The sequence below is a fragment of the Rhinopithecus roxellana genome, chromosome 12 (genome assembly GCF_007565055.1).
Source record: "Rhinopithecus roxellana isolate Shanxi Qingling chromosome 12, ASM756505v1, whole genome shotgun sequence".
Lineage (NCBI taxonomy): Eukaryota > Metazoa > Chordata > Mammalia > Primates > Cercopithecidae > Rhinopithecus > Rhinopithecus roxellana.
Window position 1 is genome coordinate 84,706,378 of NC_044560.1, and position 21,353 is coordinate 84,727,730.

Genomic DNA, 21,353 nt, shown 5'->3' on the forward strand with positions numbered 1-21,353 from the left:
GTTGATTCTATCTCTTCAGTATTTCTTGTACTTGTCACATCCTCATCACATCCCTATTAAGTGGAAGCCCTCTTCCTACTGCCATAGTCTACCTCATGTCTATTTTAAATTTCACTCATCTTGAATCCATCCTCCATATCGGCTCCAGGGTCAATTTTGAAAATCACAAATTCTTTTGCTGTTACATCCTTGCTTGGGACTTCTTAAAGACTCCCTGCCACATAGAAGATAAAGTCTAGACTCCTCATAGGGGTACAAAAGACTCTCAGTGACCTAAGGCCCTTGCCAATCTTTTTTATTTTTATTTTTCCACTCTCCCCAGCCTCCCCCATTGCACCCTACACTCCAGTCAGATTAAACTACTTGCAGCTCTCCAAATGTGCAAGGACCCAGTGATTTTTTTCTAGAATGTTCTCTCCTCCCCCACTTATCCTTCCTAGCTGCAGTGATAGAGTCTATATGACAGGCTCATTGCACTCAGGGCCTCAGCCACTCTTGGCTATAACTACACTAGCTTGAGGGCTGTGGAATAAAATCCTGCTGCCATAGACCATGGGTGGCCAAGCATCTTCCAAACCAAATGCTCTTTCACTCCAGCTGTGTTGGCTTTGTTTATATAATAGCAGCAATATAACACTGCTACTAATAACTATAACAAAAATAGGAAAATAATACAAAGAATTTGCTGTATGATTGGTACAACAATGAATCAGACATATACAGGTCTGCCCTCAGGGAGTTTATAGTCTAGTGAGGGTGCCAGGTAATCCACAAATAAAATAAGCATCACTTATTACGGTAGATCATACTAACTGTTCACAATCATTTGTTCTCTCCTTGCCCTTGCTATACGTCTCTTGAGGTGGTGCTTTCTTCCCTATTCCCACTGACTTTGGTCTTAGTCTTGCAATCTACTTTAGCCCACGGAATTGTCGGTGGACATGACATACGCATTTCCAAGCAGAGGTTTTAAAGGTACTGTCTGTTCCCTGAAGCTTTTGCCTTCTGGCATGAGAACAACATGCTCTAGGCACAACGTGGTCCTTCAGCCTGGGTCCCAGAATGAGATGTTATGTGGAGCCCAGGAGAGCCCTGCAGAGCTGCAGCTGACTTACAGCCCTCTTGAGATAAGAGTAATAAATAAATATTTATTGTTGCAAGTCATTGAGAGTTTTGGGCTGTTGATGTCACAGCAAAAGTTGACTAACACACTTATAAAAAAGGGTATGACGGAAATAAAAAGTGAAAGATTGCTCTTCTGGATAAGGTGGTTAGAGATGGTCTCTCTGGGAATGTGACAGTTAAGGAATGATGAGCTGGAGCCAGTCTTGTGAGGGACATTCCAACATGGTGAACTGTAAGTGGAAAGGCATTGAGGTAGGCAAGAGTTTTCACGGAAGAGTGGCATGGGATGAGGGGGAGAGAGGTAGGAAGGAGTTAATCATACAGAGCTTGAGCTCCTTTTTTTTTTTTTTTTGAGACAGAGTTTCTCTCTGTCACCCAGGCTAGAGTGCAGTGGCACGATCTCTGCTCTCTGCAAGCTCCGCCTCCCGGGTTCACGCCATTCTCCTGCCTCATCCTCCCAAGTAGCTGGGACTACAGGTGCCCGTCACCATGCCTGGCTAATTTTTTCTGTATTTTTAGTAGAGACAGGGTTTCACTGAATTAGCCAGGATGGTCTCGATCTCCTGACCTCATGATCCGCCCGCCTCGGCCTCCCAAAGTGCTGGGATTACAGGCGTGAGCCACTGCGCCCGGCCCAGAGCTTGAGTTTCAAGTCAGTGACAAGTAAGAAAAAAAAATAAACCACTACATATAGCCTCATAGACCTTTGACTCAGAGATCCCTCTTGGCATTCAAATCATTCACTGAGGCCCAATTCCTTTCTTGGCATGAAGTCTTTGGCATATCAGGGTGCCCACATAACATAATGCCCAAACTAGTTTTGAGAATGAAAGGTGGCACTATGAATAATTACCTAGAACAAAAGATGTAAACTGGGATTGTCCCAAGTGAACAGGGATATATTGTCACCCTACTCATGGTAGCAGCTACTCATGAAACTAGCTTTGCTTCAAGTTCCTCATTCATAACTCAGTCCCCTCTGGAACTGGAATCCTAAACTGAAGCTCATTGGTAGGGGTCTGATGATTGCTAAGTTCTTGCCCTCTATGGCTGAACCCTGTTACCTGTATCCTATAAAGGTTGGCTAGGTTCTTGGTATAAATTACATGACTGTTTATCAGCATAACCTCTGGAAATTACCCACTGCCTGGAGTTACCCTGTGGCCATGACTGATTCTTGCCACACCTCTGGAATAATGCAATGCCCTTGCCAAACCATTCCAGGTGCTTACCCTGGCCTTAAGGCCCTCTTCATTGAGATGTTTAGAGGTCTTTCCCAAGGCCAGGCTCTGTACTGGGATTTTCATGCATTCCTCAATAGCTGGCTGAGGAACTCATGTTCCCAACTCACAGGAAAGATTCTGATACCTTATGGAACAAAGCATGAAAAAGATCCCCTGCCTATGCTACTGGGAAGAAGCTGAGTCCACACTCCTGGGGCTCAGCTTTTACCTTGAAAACAGACCATAAGTTATTTGGAAAATATATATAGCCAGACCAAGCCACTATGCCAAAGTTGGAGCAAATATGAATCCTTCTAAAAATTGGTGGTTTGCATGTATTTTTCACTTATTAGTTGTACACATTTGGGAGGGAGGAAGAGGGCAGTTACTTTATATCATTGAGTCCTTTCTCTCATATATAAAAATGGGATTAATAACTTCTAAATTACAGCTTTGTTGTGAAGACTCAATGCAATGAAGTTTGTGAAGGCATGGAGCACAGCACCGTGCTGGGCTCAGGGAAGGTATACATTCAATTTTGGCTGAATTTGAAACAAGAGGGACATCCTCACTTTGCTGCTGATAGGTGTCTCCATGCATGTTTCTGCCTGGTGTATCTCCTAGTCTTAACCAGCCTACTAAGGCAGCAAAAGTGGTGTCTCCCCACTTCTCCCGTACCACACCCTCAATCCAGCAAGACCCCAGGCCAAAAGGTTTGCTCTTTGATTATCAGTCCCTCCTCTCCTCAAGGAATGAACAGGTAACTCCAAGTCCAGAAGATTCTGACAAAACTCTCCATTTGCAGGAATGACTGACTGCTTGGCTGCCAACTGCGACCTGGTGAGGCACCTTCTGTGAGCAGATCTGTGGGCAGATCACTTAGAAAGGAGAGGCACTATCAGTTGCACGGGGGTACCTGGTACTGAACAGCTCTTCACTTGAGTGTTGGATATTCTGTCAGTCCTGAGTCTCACTGTGAGATTCTGAGGAACTGTGACATGTTGGGGAACAGAGAGAAGTCCAGATGACCCAGTCTTTCCATGTCCCAAGCAAAGGCTACTCAAAAGTGCTTATCTCTTGTGAGATCCCACAGCTGCCTGCACCTAGCCCCCAGGATCCTATGAGTGATACTCATAGGGTCTTATCCTTGCTACATGGGTAGATCCCAGCTGGTCTCTATGCCCAGCTAAGGTTAGCTTCAGCTGCTCTTATTAACCTGGTCAGCCAGACGCAGGTATTAGCTAGGAAAAAAGTATCTTGGCATGATGTAATCCAAGAGCTCAAGCCTTCCCATTAGCCCAGAGGAATTCAAGAAAGGGTGTGGACCACATCTTCAACAACTCAGGGGATGTTCTCAGGACTATAGGCCCAGGTCCCTGGGTCTTTGAGGCACCCAGGGCCTGTCCTCTTCACCTGAGCCCCTGAGCTCTGTTAGAGACCTTCATCATGCATTCTAAGCCTGTTCATCAGAGCATCCTCACTCAGGGAGTCTAGAACTGCCATAGTCCATTCATGCCTCAGACCACGACCCACTGAAGACTGGAAAAGAATACATGCTGGTTGTTCTCCATGAACACAAGGAAGTACATCTAGATTTTCCTCCAGGGGAAATACAATAATCCAAGGGAGTTTACAGGTAGCCTGGGAGAGCTCCCTGTAAGACCATGGGGGAGTCTGATCTGAGTCCCAGAGCAAGATGAGAGTTGATCAGGTAGCCTAGGGCCAGGAACCTTTTCTCTGAATCCACCTCCCCTGAGTCCCCCAAAAGATTGCTCTTGTACATAAGGCCTAGAGGAAGGGCCAGTCAACACAAGAGGGGTAACCCAAGGCTCTCTTAGAAAGCCAAATCCTAGAAAAGGTATGTAGTGCCTTCCCCAAGGACCACAGAGTCTGAGGACACCCACGTCACTGAGGGCTGATAGTAAGCACATATGCTCAAGGAAGATGACAAATTCACCAAGAGGCTCAAAGAACAGGGTTGGGGTATTGACAGAACTTCATGCTCCAGCTTTTGAGCCAGCAGCTATGAAAACAGACCCTGGTTAGGGAAACTCTGTGTTGGCCTCCATAGCTCTCTGAGTCAGGCATGGCAGAGCACAGTGGAGAACGCATACACACAGCTTTGCACATTTTACAGAGAAAACAGAGCCTGTTGGCTTGATCCCAAAGGTGAAAGCTGAAGTGAGAATGACAGAGATACCCCATCCCCCTACAAGTAGAGGTCATAGCCCAGGATTAGACTCCTAAAGCTTGGCCAGTTTTCCTAGTCCCTATTCCACGCAGGTAGCTGTGGTCCTAATATACCTTGGACCAGGACTCTTAGTTGTGGGAATAAGGCCTTTGAACTGGGCCTTGGATTAAGCTGTGTTCACAGTTTGGTTTTGGACAGATTCCTGGGTTGGATTGGACTGAAATTTTGCCTGTGCTACAATCTTCCAAGAAGACTTCTGAAATTCTGCCAGTTGGAATGAATTTTTCTTCCTCTACATTCTGGTAGCACTTTGTGACCACATCTATGGCTGCAATAATTCAGAGACTGCTTTAAAATAAAAGTACATGCTTATCTTACTCACTAGCGTATGAGCTCTTGGAGGGTAAGAATCATGTTTGAAACATCTTCATCACTTGCCCGGTGCTGAGTGCAATGGCCAGTACGTAGTACCCACTCCCTTCCACATTTTGCTGCATTTAAATTAAATGAAAAACATCAAGTTGTAATGTCAGAGTACTGGACGATGCATCTCATTCCTTGATGGGATACCAACATGGAGGTCAACATCCATGGACCCTAGGAGACTACAATCATCATAACAACTGCGTTATGGCAGCCTGGCCAACTTAATAGCAATAGCATATGAACACAACATATCACCACATGCATCACAACCCCATGTATCTTGGCATGACACAAGTATTAGCTAGGAAAAAAGTATCTTGGCATGATGTAATCCAAGAGCTCAAGGCTTCCCATTAGCCCAGAGGAATGCAAGAAAGGAACTCAAGAGAGGAATTCAAGGGACCAAACCTCACAGAAATGACACAAAACTTCCCCCAAGGAACTGGCATACAGTATGTGTTCCATACTAGTTGTTCAGAAATATGACCTAATGTCTAGATCATCTAGGAGTTTTTTAGAACTACAATTCCTAGGCCCCATTTTGGACCTACTGAATTGGAATTTTGGGGGACAAGGTCAGGAATTCTGTACTTTAAAAGGCCTATGAGTGGAGTGATTCTAATGGTTAGCTGGGTTTGGGTCTACTTTAGACTAGGCAGGGCCACCAAAGACACTTCCTTCTCCTATAAAGTACCTGACTATTTAGACATAAAGGAAACAAGTGATGTGACTCACACTGGCCTGGCAGGGAAAGTGTTGACTACTTCCTTGGACATCCTGATAGGAAATGCTGGGAGCCTCCTTTGTGAGCCATCCCTTCAGTCTGCGTGATCTCACCCTGGCCAGGTACACTGAAGACCTGGATCCCATGGGCTCGGTTCTTACAGCCAGATTCTGAGCCAAGCCCAGCTAAGCATGATGGTACATTGGGAAGGTCCATTCCCACAAACTGGTGGGGTGAGGTGTGTGTGGCTGCACAGGGCCAGTAACTGGTGGGCTTGTGAGAAGCCCAGCATACCCATAGGTTCACTCAGTTTTAGGATCTCCCTCTTCTGCTAACCCTTCTTCAATATGTATGCCCCAGCCCAGGGACTGGGCTTCTGTTCTGGTTCATGGTTTCCTCTCTAGTCTCTGATGTGAGACTGAAGTCTCTTTTTGGAGACTGAAGCCGCTGGCTGGGTCAGGGATATACTCGGCTGGGATAGACCCTATTCCCTTGGGTAAGGACCTGATTCAATCCAGAAGCTTCCTTCCGCCATAAAGTATCTGCCTATTTGAAAACAAAGGTAACAAGCAATGATGTGACCTACACTAGCCTGGTAGCACAAGAATTGACTCCACCTCCTTGTACATTCTGAGAGGCAACACCAGCAGCCTCCTTTGTGACCCATTCCTTCATCCACAGTCAGCTCTTTCAGCCCTGGACTCCCTCAACTCTGGCATACCCTTCCCAGGATGCCCCATGGTCCTGGGATGCTTGACTAGCTATGACTAGTGCCCATTCTCCAGTACAGTAGCAGATACAGACCCTCCCCCATCCTGCTACCACCGCTGTCTTTCCACTCAAGGTGACGTCCCCTTTATATCACTGGGAGCACTCTGTAGAGTGGGCACCCCCTACTCTGCCCACCACTAGCAAAGGGAGAACACAGGTCTTCAGTGTTCAGGCTCTCAAGGGTTGGATAACAGAGGGAGGAAGCCCTGGGACTCCCTAAGTTCCCTGCTTATTTTCTGGGGCCATCTGTAGGTCAATGAAACCTTGAAGGAAGTCTAGGGAAATGAGGAGAATGTTACATTAAGCAGAGGAAGCTCACACTGATCACCGTCCCTGGCCTGATCACAAACAGTTCCCAGGAATATTATCCCCCGTGCTGAGGCTGATACATTTAAACCTTTGCTGATCCCAACTCTGGCTCTGATCATTTGAAAAAGGCAATTTCCAAGGACTCTAGCTATTGTGATCATATTTTCTGGGCCAAGGGAAATGATGTTTGAAATTACATTTGTCCTGGAAAATCTGGGATTGTATGTTTACAGGGAACACTAGGTTTCAGCCATAGAGAGGAGGGAAAATAGAGCATGCTTCACCTGTGCATGTGGCATTGAGGTCAGGGTGGGAGGAGAAGTGAAAAAAGGACCTGCCTATTTAAGAATAAAGGTAACAAGCAATGCATGTGAAGCAATGTATGTGACCTATATGAAGAAAACCATGGAGCTGTTATATTTAGAAAAACGAAAGTAGGCGAACAAAAACATGTGTCTGGATAGGAGGGCTCTGTATTATAAAAATGCCTATTTTCTTCAAGTTAATTTATATTTTAACAGGAGTGCACATACAAAATCCCAATAGGATTTTTTTTTTACTCTGACAAAATGATTCTAAAATTAATCTTGAACAACAAACAGATGAGAATAACAATGAATATTCTGAAAGAGAAAATAATTAAGGGAGGAAGGAGTTGTTTCTAGCTCTGCCAGATATTAGAACACATTATAAAACAACAATTAAAATTATTCAATACCAGTGCTAAGATGGAAATAGAGCAGCAGAACAAAGTGGTGACTCAAGAAATAGACTTAACTACATTTGAGGATTCAGTATGTAATAAAACAATTCATTTCCCTCTAATCAAAAGGGAAATGAATTACTTAATAAATTGTGTCGGAAAACTGCATGATAGTTTGGACAATATTATACATTCATCTAAGTAAACTCCAGATAAACAAATTATATTTTAAAAAATCAAGTTACTGACAAATAACCAAAAATAAAACGAACTGTTTCTCAGATCCATGGCAGAATAACTTTGTCAGCTTTGAAAAGAAATCACAAATACTGAGAGATTTATTTAGACGGAAATGTAAGACAACTATACAGTGAAAAATAGAAAACAAAAAGGGAAAATGAGATTGGGAAAATACATATATCAAATACCACAAAGAATTTCTATAGACAATATAGAAAGAATGCCTTCAAATGGGAAGGAAAATACCAACACCCCAGTAGCCACATGTCAGTACCAATAGTCGCTATACAGGGATCGGAAACAGCAAATGCCCTGTGTCCCTCCTAGACAGGGTTGGACCCAGGTTGGCTGAAGAAAGGCCAAGACTGAAGTCTCCATCCAGTGTCCTGCGATGGCAATCTTGGCAGTCCTCCAGACACCTCTTTTATACCTCTTACCCCAAGAGGGACATGTCTCTGGCCCATGGCTACCCAGCAGTCTGTCTCCAGATTGTGCTTCCATAAACCCACCTCCCTTCTTCACTCACATCCATTAGGCAGCAGCCAACCCCTATTGGAATCATTGCAAACCCAAGTACCCAGTCCTGCAGTGTGGGCGTGCGTGTGTGCATGGGTGTTTATGTGTGCGTCAATGTATCTATGGAACGTGTCCCTTTTGCATAGGCCCAAACCCTATGGCTTCTCCCAGAACCCACTGCTGCCTCTTGGATGTCTCCTTTTCCAGCAGGGCCTCTCATCTTTTGGGCCCAACCATTCTCACAGAGATGATGTCAAGTCTATGCCCCATGAGAAGAGGGGCTGTTGCTCTTCTGTTCAGTACCGACTATGATACCTGCGACATTGCAGGCACTCAATAAATATGTGTTAAATAAAAGAATGAACCTAATATTCACGGCACCAATGTTTTCTCATTGAAAAACTAAATTATAAGCCCCAAGGGCCCGCTTCATTTATATAATGGTGTCTATCACCACATGAAGAGAGCTCCTTGAGGACATGGACTGTGCCCAATTCATCTCTGAACTCGCGGCACTAAACCTTGGGCTCTTTACAGTAGTCAACAAAGGTGTGCTACAGAAATAGATTCAACTTCTAGCGATTAGCAGCTTTTAAAAGGGCACACAAATATTTGGAATTTAGTGAAGCTAACAAAGTTTACAAGCAATATATATGTGACCTAAATGAAAAAAAAAAACACAAAGTTGTTATGTTTAGAAAAGTGAAAGCAGATATACATGAAAGAGAGGCATGCCATGTTTCTGGATGGAAAGATCACACGTTTTATGAATCTTGTTCTTAATCTTACTGCTTTTGCTACGGCATTATGAACCGACACAATATATGGGGGGAACCATACAACAGTATGCATCAAGAGTCATAAAAATATTCATGCCCTGATCCGATAATGTCACTCCTAGAAATTTATTCTAAGGAAATAATTCAAGAGAAGAAAAAGCCATAGGCCTGAAGATGTTCATTATAGCCTTATATAAAATAATTGAATATAATTGGTTGAATAAGTCATGGTTTATTCACTTGACAGAAGAACCTATAGATTTTTAAGAATGATAACTATGAAATACATGTAGCAACATGGTAAGATTCACAACAGAATATGGGCTTTAAAACATAGAATGCAAAATGGTATGCCCACTCTGATGAAGACCACAGAACATATGTGTACAGATGGGTAAGAATAAAAAAAGACTGGTCAAATTTGAAGTCAGTTTGGTTTAAGGGAGAGAGAATACGAATATTTTCTCTATTTAAACTTTTAGATTTATTTAAACCATTAAATGAGCTTAAACTTTAAAAATACGAGAACATACCAAAAGTCTACGTCAAGTATTGGCCCTTGAGCTCCAGATACGTCTAGAGATAGAGTTACAGCACATTATATAGGACATGGCACCATGAGATTGTCTCTTTAACCTGAGTAGGATCATCCCCAAAGGCCCTTCAGTTTAGAATTTGACCAGAAACAGCCATACCCTCTTATGCACCTGACTTTGTATATAGCAGGTACTCAATAAATCAAGATGGATAAATAAATGAATGGGTAGAAGGAACAGAGAAAAAGTAAAGATTAAGAAGAGGTTCCAACCCCAGTGTATTGTATGTTGGGGGTATACAATATTGACAGAGTTCCAATAAGGATCACAAATCTATCTTTCTTGGATTTGTCTAACTCTTGTCAACTTTTGTTACTTCATGAAGGTAACTCAGCCAGCAGTTTGCTTCTGTACTCTGGCCTAGAATTTTGCCCTCAGGCTTCCTTGGCCTTACTTTTCAGATGATCCCTAAACTTCTAGAAATCTAGTGCAATGGAGAGTACAGGACTTGCAGCAAGAACCTGGGTGCAAATTGCTGCTCTGTCAATTAATAGCTCAAATTCCAGCCTATTATTTAGTGGTTCTATGGCCATTGTGTTAGTTACATTTCTTTGAACCTTGTTTTAATCTATAAATTGAGAGAATAAATACTCCATAACATAGTAGGGAGGACTCATATCTTCCCAATAATGTAGAACATTTAATAAAATTTGCATCCTCCTCTAACCCATGTCTTCCCACTGTCATAATGCTACAGACTTTAATCACAGCCTCACTTAAAACACAAATCCATAGGATTCTTCGTATTTGGAATTTGACAAAACTAAGTTATCCTAGACTAGGGGTTCTTCATCTGTGATTGTTTTTTCCCCCAAGGAATATTTGGCAATGTATAGAGATATTATTGACTGCCACAACTGGTGTGTGGGGCGGGTGCTACTGGTATTTAGTGGACAGAGGACAGAGATGTGTTAAATATCCTATAATACACAAGACTGCCCCACACAAAAAGAATTATCTGGGCCAAAATAGCAATAGTGCTAAGTTTGAGAAACTACTCTAGAGTAATGATCCACAGGAGAGACCAGCTTCTTGCAGATCCCATTACCCAATTCATTCCAGCATGTGTGTTTTTGTGTGTGTGTGTGTGTGTGTGTTTGTGTGTGTTACCAGAACAGAAGGTGAGAGAAGTAAGGAGGAAGTCAGGGTAAAGGACCGGAAGATCAGCAGAGGGCTGTTTCCCACAGCATCTCTGTTTAGAAAATCCTACTTTCCCTTCCAACTCTCCAAAAGCCCAGCGCAAGTCTTGTATCTTCTGGGATGTTTTCCCTGAGCACCAAGCACCAATTTTCCCTCCCTTGACCTCTCAAGATTAGATTGTTGATTTGTAACTTAAATCGTATACATCCAAGAAGTCCCTGCCTTCACATTTCACACACATACTATACACATTAAGAACTGAGCAATTAGGATTCACATCTTAAGGTGGTTTACAAAATGGCAAAGTAAAGTGTGCATTCATGCATTCGTGGCATATCTCTGGTGAAGGCTATTTTGAAGCTTCTTTTGAAAGTGGCTGCTAATGGATTGATAATTGGTTTCCTGACTTCCTTAAGAAGTGTGAAGCATTCTGCCAGCCTGTCAACAAAGCATCAAGTATTGTGCAAACCACCATCAGAGTTATTTGTATCTTCCTTCCCATTGTATCTCTTGTGGTGGAAGAATAACTGGACAAGACTGTATGGGAAATGCTCTCTATTCTTTTGTAAGGAAGGAGGTAAAATGGGCAAAGCTTCTGGAAGGTAAAGAATATGTGCAGCCTGGCCAAATCTTTCCCACCATGATAGCCAGGATGAGCAAATTTCCTAGGCAGAGACTGAACAACTCTGAATCCAATGCATGGTGCTCAGCACAGGGAAGACAGGCGGTCAATAGCTTGAATGGATGGAAAGTGGTATTACTTCCCATTGATTTTGAGCAGGGGTCCCTGAAGATGTGAATTAACTAAGGACCAGTGAGTAAGAGCAAAGAAGCTGGTTCCATCTTTTTTTTCAAAACGTTTTTCACTGTGAGATAAATCATCTTCTTAAAAATTAAATTAACAAAAGACTATCTATTGAGCATCTACTACTGTGAGGGCAGCTCAAAAGCCAACAAAATGATTCTGAAGTCACTGCTTGCTACAGAAAATGTTTTGGAACATGAAGGAAGAGTGTATTTGTGTATTCTTGGCAGGGTAATTCCCTAGTAAAGAGTTGTTTTGAAGAAAATGTTTCAAGAGAAGAACAATATAATACTTTGCATCTATTCAGGCAACTTCTCAAAGAAATTTGAGCCATTGAACTAATATCCCCAATCCCCTTCTAGCTCTCAATAAGGAAAGGGCAATGTTGTTTGCCAAGTATTGTATTAATATTTATTGTGACTAATGTATTGTAAAATTTAGGGCACTTATGCTGACTTTTGCCAGAGGAGCTTTTGTATGTACATTTATAAGCACTTTATAAAACACAGAGACCAACCTTATATTTTATATTTTTATAGACGTTTATAGGTATTGTCCCTTTTCTATTGATAACACTATAATATATTTGATCTAGAGTTAACAGCAGAACACCAAAGTTTAACACTGTCCCCCAACCAAAGTATGACCTACTCTGTAATGATCCACTTTCAAAGTAGCTTCCAGGTACTTATTGTGGAAAATGTGAGGACTATTCATGTCATAGTGATCTTTTTCTATAAATATGATCATAGAGGTTTAGAATTTTTGGAGCCAGAATGGAGTGCTACCCTATTGGATAGGTCAGTACATGAAAATCCAGAGAGAAGATGCCTGGCTTTAGTCACAAAGCTGAGCTAGAACTAAGAACCTGGTCTTCAGATTTTGAAACCAAAGTCATCTCAGTGCACCAGGCCTTTCTTATCACCATACTTTCTTATCAGCAATTGAACTATGAGCTCTCTGAGGGCAAAGCCCAGGACCTATAAAAGCATCAGCTTGCCTGCTGGGTACTCAGTAGAGAGTGGGCAGATGGAAGTCCCTCACTTTGTTGAAATGCAAGTGCGACCTGGCTATATGCTGCAAAGGCATGGGGCCAGTTGGTTCCCTCTGGCTTCCTCCATGGAAGCCAGCATCCCTGAGATTCAAGCTGTGTCCCGTGACTCTCCAATGTCCAGACACACTTGAGTGATGGAAGTGCCTGGGGATGTCATCCTATTCTAAACCAGAATTGTCTGGAAGAAGAAATGCCATGTCATCTCCCCAGAGTACCTGCTTAGCTTTCATCCATAAGCCTCAGGCCCCTCATCCTTGTTTTAAACCACAGGGAGCACTGACACACACTTGTCGAGACAGCCCTATCCTCTTTCCTTCTCAGCTGTTTGCAAGCAGTGCCCAGCTCACTGGAGGCTGCCAGCCCTGCTTGTGTACACCAAGGGCCTGCTGGGCAGCACTTCAAGGTCTTCTGCCCTTGGTAAAGGTTTTACAAGGATGTTCTAAACCTGCTCCTAAGAGTCAAAGATCCAAGTAAACTCTTGGAAGGGTCAAGCAACAGTCCCTCAGCTGGCATTCTGCTACCTGCCTCTTTCAGCTTGAGGGACAGTGAACCTTATCCTGGTCCTAAGAGGCTGGCTGGTTTTGCTTCCCATGTCAATCCTCCCAGCTCTTTGTTGCAGAAGCTAGACCCTCCTCCATTTCTCCCTGCCTTGTTTTATTTAGGTGGATTGAAGAGATTAAGCCCCCATGGCACCTGGGGCTCCCACTGTGTGTACCTTTATCTTCTCAGGCCCTGCCTCTATAGAGCCCTGCCTTGTGCACCCGTCCCTGGGCTTGGTCTCTGCAATGGGCAGAGCCTTTGTGTTTGCCTGCCCTGAGCTGCTCCCTGCTCCTCCAGGTCCTTGTGGCTCCCAGCATGCTACACGGCTAATGCTGTTGTTCTAACCACAGTGGGGAGCAGAGATGGGCAGATATCATTCAATTGTTTTTTTTCAATAAAGGTGATTTGTTCAATGTGTATTTAAGGGTGATTTGATCTTTAAACATCTCAAGACTTTTTACATAAATAAACTCAAAAGTCATCAAAATGCTTTGTCAGACAAAGTGATTTTTGTTTCATTTAGAAAGTATAATCACCATGGTACATCCCTACTCATCAACTCATACACCAAACTCTCAGTCATCACAGAGACCCTGACAGTCTCCCAGGCTAGTCCTCTCCCAGCCCCGAGGGATTACCGATCTCTAGTGTGCAGAACTCAAGACCCCAAGTAACACATTGAGCCAGGGGAAGGATCTGAGGATCAGGATGCCTGTCTTTCCCTGAGAGAAGCACATGGAAAGAGATGGAGAAGGTGGAGTGACAAGGGATAGGAGAAGACATGATAGTCCAGAGAAGCTGGAAATTTTGATTTCCCAACAGAGACCACGCCTGGGCCTTCCTTGGCTACACACAGCCCCTCATCCTTGCCAATCCTGCTGTGACTGAAAATTTAAGATGTCATTTGTGCTGCAAAGTATGGTCAGGTCATCCAAGAGGAAGGAAGAAGGGCTTCTTTGTTATCTCCACAGAACAGACCACTCAACACCAACCCCTTCCCCAAAAGATCAACAGTCCAAAGACAGCTTGATCTCTTATCCCTCTCTAAATCCAATATGAGATGAAGCAATTTTAGGAAACTGTTTATATCCTGGCAAGGCCGGTTTCCCACAGCATTGAAGGTTGGTGGTGTCTACAATCTTACAAACTTGCCAGTCCCTTCCACCTTGCTTGATTAGATGGTGCCAGTGGTGGCAATGAGGGTGAGCAGGAAATGTCTGGGTCTGAGCCTGGTGGGCTAAGCTCCAGTGGTATCTCCTTGCTCTTAAGGATCACCAAGAAGGGTAAGATGGCATTGAAGAACATCACCAAATGTCAAGAGCACTTGTTCTCACGTGCTATAGTCGACTTTGCCTGCCAGAAATGAGGACCCCACCAGCAACATTCCGAGGAGTAGAATAAACCAACCAGAGTGCAGCTGTTGTTACAACCTGCAAGGTTCCCAGGGACGGGGCCCCTGGACTAGCTAGGAAATGGGCCCCTGCCTCTCGGTGAAGACCCTGGTGTGGCCTCCTCCCTGCTCACTTACACACGCAGCCTGGCTTCTTAGCCGACCATTGGTTATTCTTTTGGCATGTGATTGCCTTCTGTCCCACCAGCTCGAAGGCGGGCTGGCACTCAAACTTGAGTGTGTCACCGTGGCGAAATCGGGAGCCTTCCCTCCGGCCATACGCAGGTATGCCAGGGTCACCGCAACTGCCCTGCTCGATTTCTGAAAGACAGGAAGATGAGAAAACAGAGACAAAAGGTGACTTTATACCTCTCCTGGAGCTGAAGGTCCACATGACATGCTCTGCTGCTCTTCTGCCATAAGTCAGTGCTTAGAGTGACACAGGCAGGATTCAATGTTCTTATAAGGAATGAGGTTTGTGAGAAATCCTGCAATGTCCTGTTTCATTGCAGCATCCTAGGATGAATGGGCTTCCAGCTATCAAGTGCCTGAGATTCTGTGTCCACATAAAATGTTCTAGATGCTTGGATGTTTTGACCCCTTATTCCTCCCTAAATCCAATATGAGATGAAGCAATTTTAGGGAGAAGGTGGGTCTACATTCTTCACAGGTTACCTGTCCCAGGAGCAACAAGTTCCACATCATTAGAAGTCTTTGGAGACTTCCTCACTGAACCTGATCTTGCATCTGAACTGCTAATGTCACATGACAGATCTCAAGTACAGTCCATTTCTGAGCAGCAAAGGCAAGTGCAAGATGACACAGCAGTTGAAGCTTTGCTCCCTGTCTTTTTCCCAAACCAGAGATTAATTGAGAATAAATGTTCACTGCCTGCTGATGTGAAAGCACCTTCATGGAAATGTTTCCTTAATTCAATTTGAGATGGTAGCAGGCAAAATGAAGCAAATGACTCACTGAGTATGCTTTGAAAGTTCACTTGAGTCAACAGTGGTGAGTCAGACATGGAGTGGGTTCCCTGAGACAGCTCTGGGGGTCCTGAACCCAGTGGGCATGATGGGCTGGCTACCTCACTGGAGAGGCAGTCAGGACCCAGATGCTTCTGGAAAGGAGTATGTCCTGGCCAAGCCTCTGGAGCTTCCTCTGGAGTCACCCCCACCTTCCACTCATGCTGTGCTTAATGCTGTGAGAGATGGACAAGGAGTGGGTGGTGGAAGGGAGGAGGAAGAAGAGGGAAGGAGAGACGCTCTGTTTCTGGGGAGGAGCTCTGTTTCCGGGGAGAAGGGCGTCCTGCAGGACAGACAGGAAGTCATGAAGCCAGTGCCAGACAGTGAGGTGAGGACTGTATGAGTCCTGAGATTTGGGAGAGAGGGGCCCAGAGTCATCAGGGGAGTTTTTTGGACACCTACCCAGGATTCTCAGGACAAAGGGACCCTGCCTGTTCTGTAGACACCATCATGGGCTGTCAGGCACCACAGTCCCTGAAGTTGGTGTGTGTGATCCCGACAGGGATGATTCTGCAAAGGCTTTCCTACCACACTGTGGGGCTTCTGTGGGCTGGTCAGAGTTGCCATCAGCTCCAGGCACTGCCGTTTATGGACGGGCTCTTGACTGTTGCATTCATGTTACTGCAAAATGAAGGCTGCCAGCTTTGTGCTGAGAGCAGGCAGGACAAGGCATTCTATGGCTGGGGTTGTGTGTGTGTTAGTGAGTGTGTGTGTGTGTGATCATCTAAGTCGAGCAACAAGGGTCCCCTCCTTTGTGCAGGGGAGTCTGTGTGACCATGTGCCAGGTGTGAGGCATCTCAAATGTAAGTCAGCCCACTTGCCTCTCACCTCACATGTGCCCCAGCCTCACCCTCTACAAGTACGCCTGCTGAAAACATAGCTGAACCCCCTCTGAAGCTGGCTTTGCTCAGGCTCAGGGATGGGGGAGGGGATACACTGAGGCATTCCAGGAACATAGTCCCTTTGCTCCAGGTCCCAGAGCTCCAGGGCATCTGAAGGAAAGAAGAAGGGGCCCCTGTGATAAGTCAATGTGGAGAAGCAAGCAGCAGGACCCACCTGCCTCCAGATGTCCCCAGATATGCTTTCTGGGATATAGCCTGGGGTGTGAGGGCTGTCACTGCAGGCATTTTGAGACCTGGTGAAAGTTACACAGCATTTGAAGCCAGAGCTAGATCCTTCCTGCTGCCAGGGGCAGAACCCAGATATAAGGTTTCCTAGCGCGGCCCCACCATTTCTGTAGGAGATACGCATGTGGGGTACGTGTGCCTGTGTTCCTGCCCACAGCAGCTAGTCTGAGGCTGTGATTGGCTTAAGACAAAGGGGATACTAAGGGGGATGAAGGAATCTGCCCAGCCTTCCCATCGTGCAGGCACAGCCCTGCGCACATGCCCACATCCACCCACCCATCACTTTCTCCTACCATCATTCAATCACAGGTACCCACTTAAGCACAATGCAATGAGCACCTACTGTGTGCCAGTTGCTGTGCTAGATCCTTCACATCTGGACATGGTCTCTGCCCTCAAGAAATGAACAGACAAGGAAACAGGTGTTTATGATACAGGGGATTCATGCTGTGGATGCACGTAGGAGAAGCACCTAACTCAAACTTGGAGGATCAGACTGGAAATAGGGTGTGAAGAGTGGAAGTACTAACCTCATCTCCAAAATTTCAAGGGGCACCAAAATCTCAGTTATCATGACAAATAATATCTTAGTGCAATATTTTTTTTAGAAAATCACAATTAATGCCATAAATCCAGTTCACAATGAAGAAAAATACCAACATTTAAAATAAAGCCTGGATCCAACCCTATGCTCAGATGACTCACCTCACTGGTCTCACCATAGTCCCAGCACTGTCAGAGCCTGTCTTTGATTCAAATGTTGATGTGTTTTAACATGGACATTTTGCATTAATATTATTTTTTAAAACAATTTGCATTAAGTGTTACATATCTTAATTGCTGCGTTTTTTTTCCCCATCACTTAAATTTCGTGCCCATGAGTGCCCTGCTCACCTGACCCTAGTCCCAGTCCTGGGTCAGGAAAGGCTTCTTGGAGGATGTGGTGTCCAGGCTGAGGCCCTAAGGCTGTGGTGGAACCAGGAAGGTGAAAAGGAACAGCAGGAAAGAAGGAAGGGCCTTAGATGGAGGGAAGAACCCTTGCCAAGTTCCAGAGGTAAGACTGTTTGTAGGACTGCGATACAGGAGTGACAGTAATTACCCAATAGTTACTGTCACAGCTAACTTTTAGTTATATAACTAAGTGCCTGGTTTTGGCACTTGGGTGTACCCTCACTGAGACAAGAATGCAAGAAGAGGGTATAGATAGGTCTGAATGGAATCATCAGTAGGAGATGCTGAGTTTTAAGGTACTAGTGGGACCTGCAAGTAGAAATATCTAGCAGGAAGTAGCTACCTGGGTCTTAAGTTCAAGAGAGAAGTCTGATCTAGAAATTCAGCTCGTAGATTGTAAAAGAAGCCATGAGAAGAATGAAACGACCCAAGGAGAGTGAGAAGGGATGTTGGTCCAGGACAGGACAGTTAGGGACAATGTAGGGACCGCAGAATGTTACACTGGGAGAGTGGGGTCACAGGAGCTTAGAGAAGAATAAGTTTCAAGAAGATAAAAAGCCTTGAATGCTGCAGGGAAGTTTATATAGGATTGTAAAACAGGTTAGCAAAAAGAGGTCACATTGATACTGTCAGGATTGTGTGTACTGATGAGGCCAACACCCAACAGGAGACGAGAAGGTGATATCACTCTATCCAGAGAAATTAGGTAGCAGCTCATGAGGCATATGGCCTGGGTGGAAGTGGTTAAAATAGTTTAGTACAGGGGAAACTTGGCCATATTGAAATGCTAGAGAAGAATAAAGAAGTGGGAGGAAAGATGTATTGAATGGTTAGCTGAAGATCTGGAGGAGAAGGGGGTCCCTACAGGGGCTCCAGAGAAGGAGAGAGGCATGGGACTGAGAGCACACATTAGAGACCACAGTCAAGAGGGAAGAAGTGGTGGCAGTGAGTTTTCAGGTAGGATGGCAGGAGACCGAGAGAGATCCTGTGATGACACAGGCTCTATTTTCTAAGTGGAGGAGGTCACAGTCTTTGCTGAAGGTGAGGGACAAGTCATGGAAAAACAACTTGAGGAGAATGTCTGAAGCTGTCACTCTGGAGAAGAGGAAATCATGCCTAGATGGATTAAAATGCACCTCTGGGGCCCACCGAGGGTGCAGATGATTCATTTGTAGGGATACCACCCAGTGGGGCTATATGACTTGCCCCAGCAGCCCTTGGCCACTCGGTTCCTGTAGAAGTAGAGGAAGGGGTAGGAGGATTGACTGAGTGAGGGGTGTTGACTGAGTGAGGGGTGATTGGGCTTGGAGAAATGGAAGACAGTGGGGCAAAGGAGCTGAAGATGTTCAAAAGAATGGCCAAAGTGTTATCCAAGGGGCTTAGGATGAAGAAGGAAAGAGGTGAAGGGAGCAGGGGGCGATAGGGGAAATAGGGGTTGGGAAGGGATGATGGGCAGGAGTAGAGGGAGTGTCACGTGAAAAAGCTGAAGTATGTGGAGTTGAGATTTCAGAGGTGCTTGATGATGAGGTCCAGCTGCAGCCAGGGTGAAGTACACTGAAAGAAAGTGAGAAGGTCAAGGCCTGAGAGGCAAGGTGATGGCAAATAGGGAGGAGGAGACCAGTGACAGTGATGAGGAGGGGTAGAAAGTATCAGAGCTGGAGACAGCATAAGGTCAAAGGGGAAGGGGTTTACACGTGGGTGGAATGGCATTGGCGAGAGAGCATACGAGCCCCTCTCAAGGTGAAGTTCATTTGGTGTGGGGAAGTGGGCTGCTAGCACTGCAGAGGGCTACAGGGTCGTGGTGACCTCATGGGAACTCAGGTTCAAGGGAGCATTTGGCAAAGAGTTCCAAAGCATAGGGGGATGTGTTGCCCAGAGAACCAAGATTGGGTGGAAGGAAGAGGAAGAACAGAGCAGGGTGGGGTGAGAGTTTGGGAGCTCCTTCCAGGAAGGCAGAGGGGGCTGCTGGCTGGCTTCTGTCCCTTTGACACCTCCTGTCCTGGCCTAAGCCTTCTCTCCAAGCTCAGAGTCAACTCCTGCTGGAAACACAGGGACCAAGGCCCCTGTCTTCCTGCAAAGGGCTCCCTGTGCTCTAATGCCCTGCCTGAAAGGTGTTTGATCTGACACTTCTGGTCAGGTGCTGACCAAGTCTGACGTCAGGACCCAGAATTGCAAACAGATAAATGGATTTTGACTTCAGAAAAATCACACATGCAATTTCCTGCTACCTGGTTTAATATAATTCCATTTTATGAGTGTTTTTCCTGTCTCTCCCCTTTTGCCTACCAAAAGCAAACTGGACAACATGAGATGATTGCTTCTAAGATGCCTCAGAAGTCTATCATGACTGAGCTCTGCCACTCAGCATATTTGCTCTCCCCTTTCTTGGCTGTTTTATCCCCATCATCTGTGATCAACCTCACTCTTCTCCCCAGGTTTTTCCATTTCTAATACCAAATTGGAATCATCTTTTATGAAAATGTCTGTACAGAATGGACTGTATCATGTGGTTCGATAAATTCACTGACTATTTGATGTGCTCCAAGAGGGGAGGCACTGCTTGGAGGAAGATGAGAGGAAGATGAGGATTTGCCGCCTTTCACATGAGGCTGGGAGGCTTCACTGGCTCCTTCACTAACTCGTTGTTCCCCTAGCCTGAGCTTCCTCTCCTCTTCCGTTGGCATGACTAACGCCTTGCAGACTTTGGTTTAAAATGTTACCTCCTCCAAGACATTTTCCTTGACCACACATCTTAGATCTTAGACATTTCCCTTTTACTTTTCTTTCTTTGCACCCCATTCTTTTTATTTTTTCTTTTGAGACAGGGTCTTGCTCTGTTGCCCAGACTGGAGTGCAGTGGTGCTATCACAGCTTACTGCAGCCTCGAACTCCTGGGCTCAAGCAATCCTCCCACTTTGGCACCCTATTCTTTCCCTTTATAGCAATGATGCACCTTGTAATTACCCATCTATTCATTCAACAAGTATTTTATTGGTTACTGTTCTAGACAGTGGGGATATAACAGTGAATAAAAGGATGAAAATTTGTTCTTCTGGAGCTCTGGCTGGGCATCGGGCACAAGATGATTCACCACCCGGCCTCCCTCACTCCCACCCCGTAGAATGTAAGCCCCATGAAGGTAGGTATCCATTATGTATCTTTGATCACGGTGTACCTAGCACTTAGCACAGTCCCTTGAACACACAGAATACTCTGTTTAATGTATGAGCTCAGCTAACATTTTGCATGGAAACTGTGCCAAATGTCACACTAAGCACTAAAGGTACAGCGTTGCCTGCCCCACAGCCCCTGCCCCTGGAGAACTCATAGTCAGGTGGGTAATTCCAATACAAATGACAAGGGCAATGGAGAGGATGTAGACCTGACCACATGACTTGGTTGATAGCAGAAGGGGCAGCTCAGGCCTCTGGCTGGGAGCGCTGGACAGGTTTCTTAGAGGTTGTTCAAATCTGGGAGTCAGTCTGGATTCTGCTTTGTCCTTCTCCCTCAGCTCTCCTTAGTCCCCTCCTGTTGACTCCTCCTCCCACATGCCCAGAACCCTCTGCTCTCCACCCCGTCTCTCCCTGCCTGAGTTCAGCCCTTGCAGCTTCTCATCTGGGTGCCAGTAGCAGCCTATGGTTCCCCTGGCTCTTCCTTCTATTTCATACTCTACAAAGCAACACAAGAAATAAAAATCTGATGATTACCATCCCCTGCT

The 21,353-nt window shown here is 45.1% G+C and overlaps 1 protein-coding gene across 1 annotated transcript in view; it reads right to left on the reverse strand.

Annotated features, from left to right (window-relative positions):
• The window catches only part of CSMD2 (CUB and Sushi multiple domains 2), a 654,766-nt gene that overhangs the window by 230,484 nt on the left and 402,929 nt on the right, over window positions 1–21,353 (reverse strand). Inside the window, exon 13 of the mRNA XM_030943020.1 lies at window positions 14,671–14,853. Coding sequence (XP_030798880.1) covers window positions 14,671–14,853 — 183 coding nt within the window. The remainder of the gene's footprint in view (window positions 1–14,670; window positions 14,854–21,353) is intronic.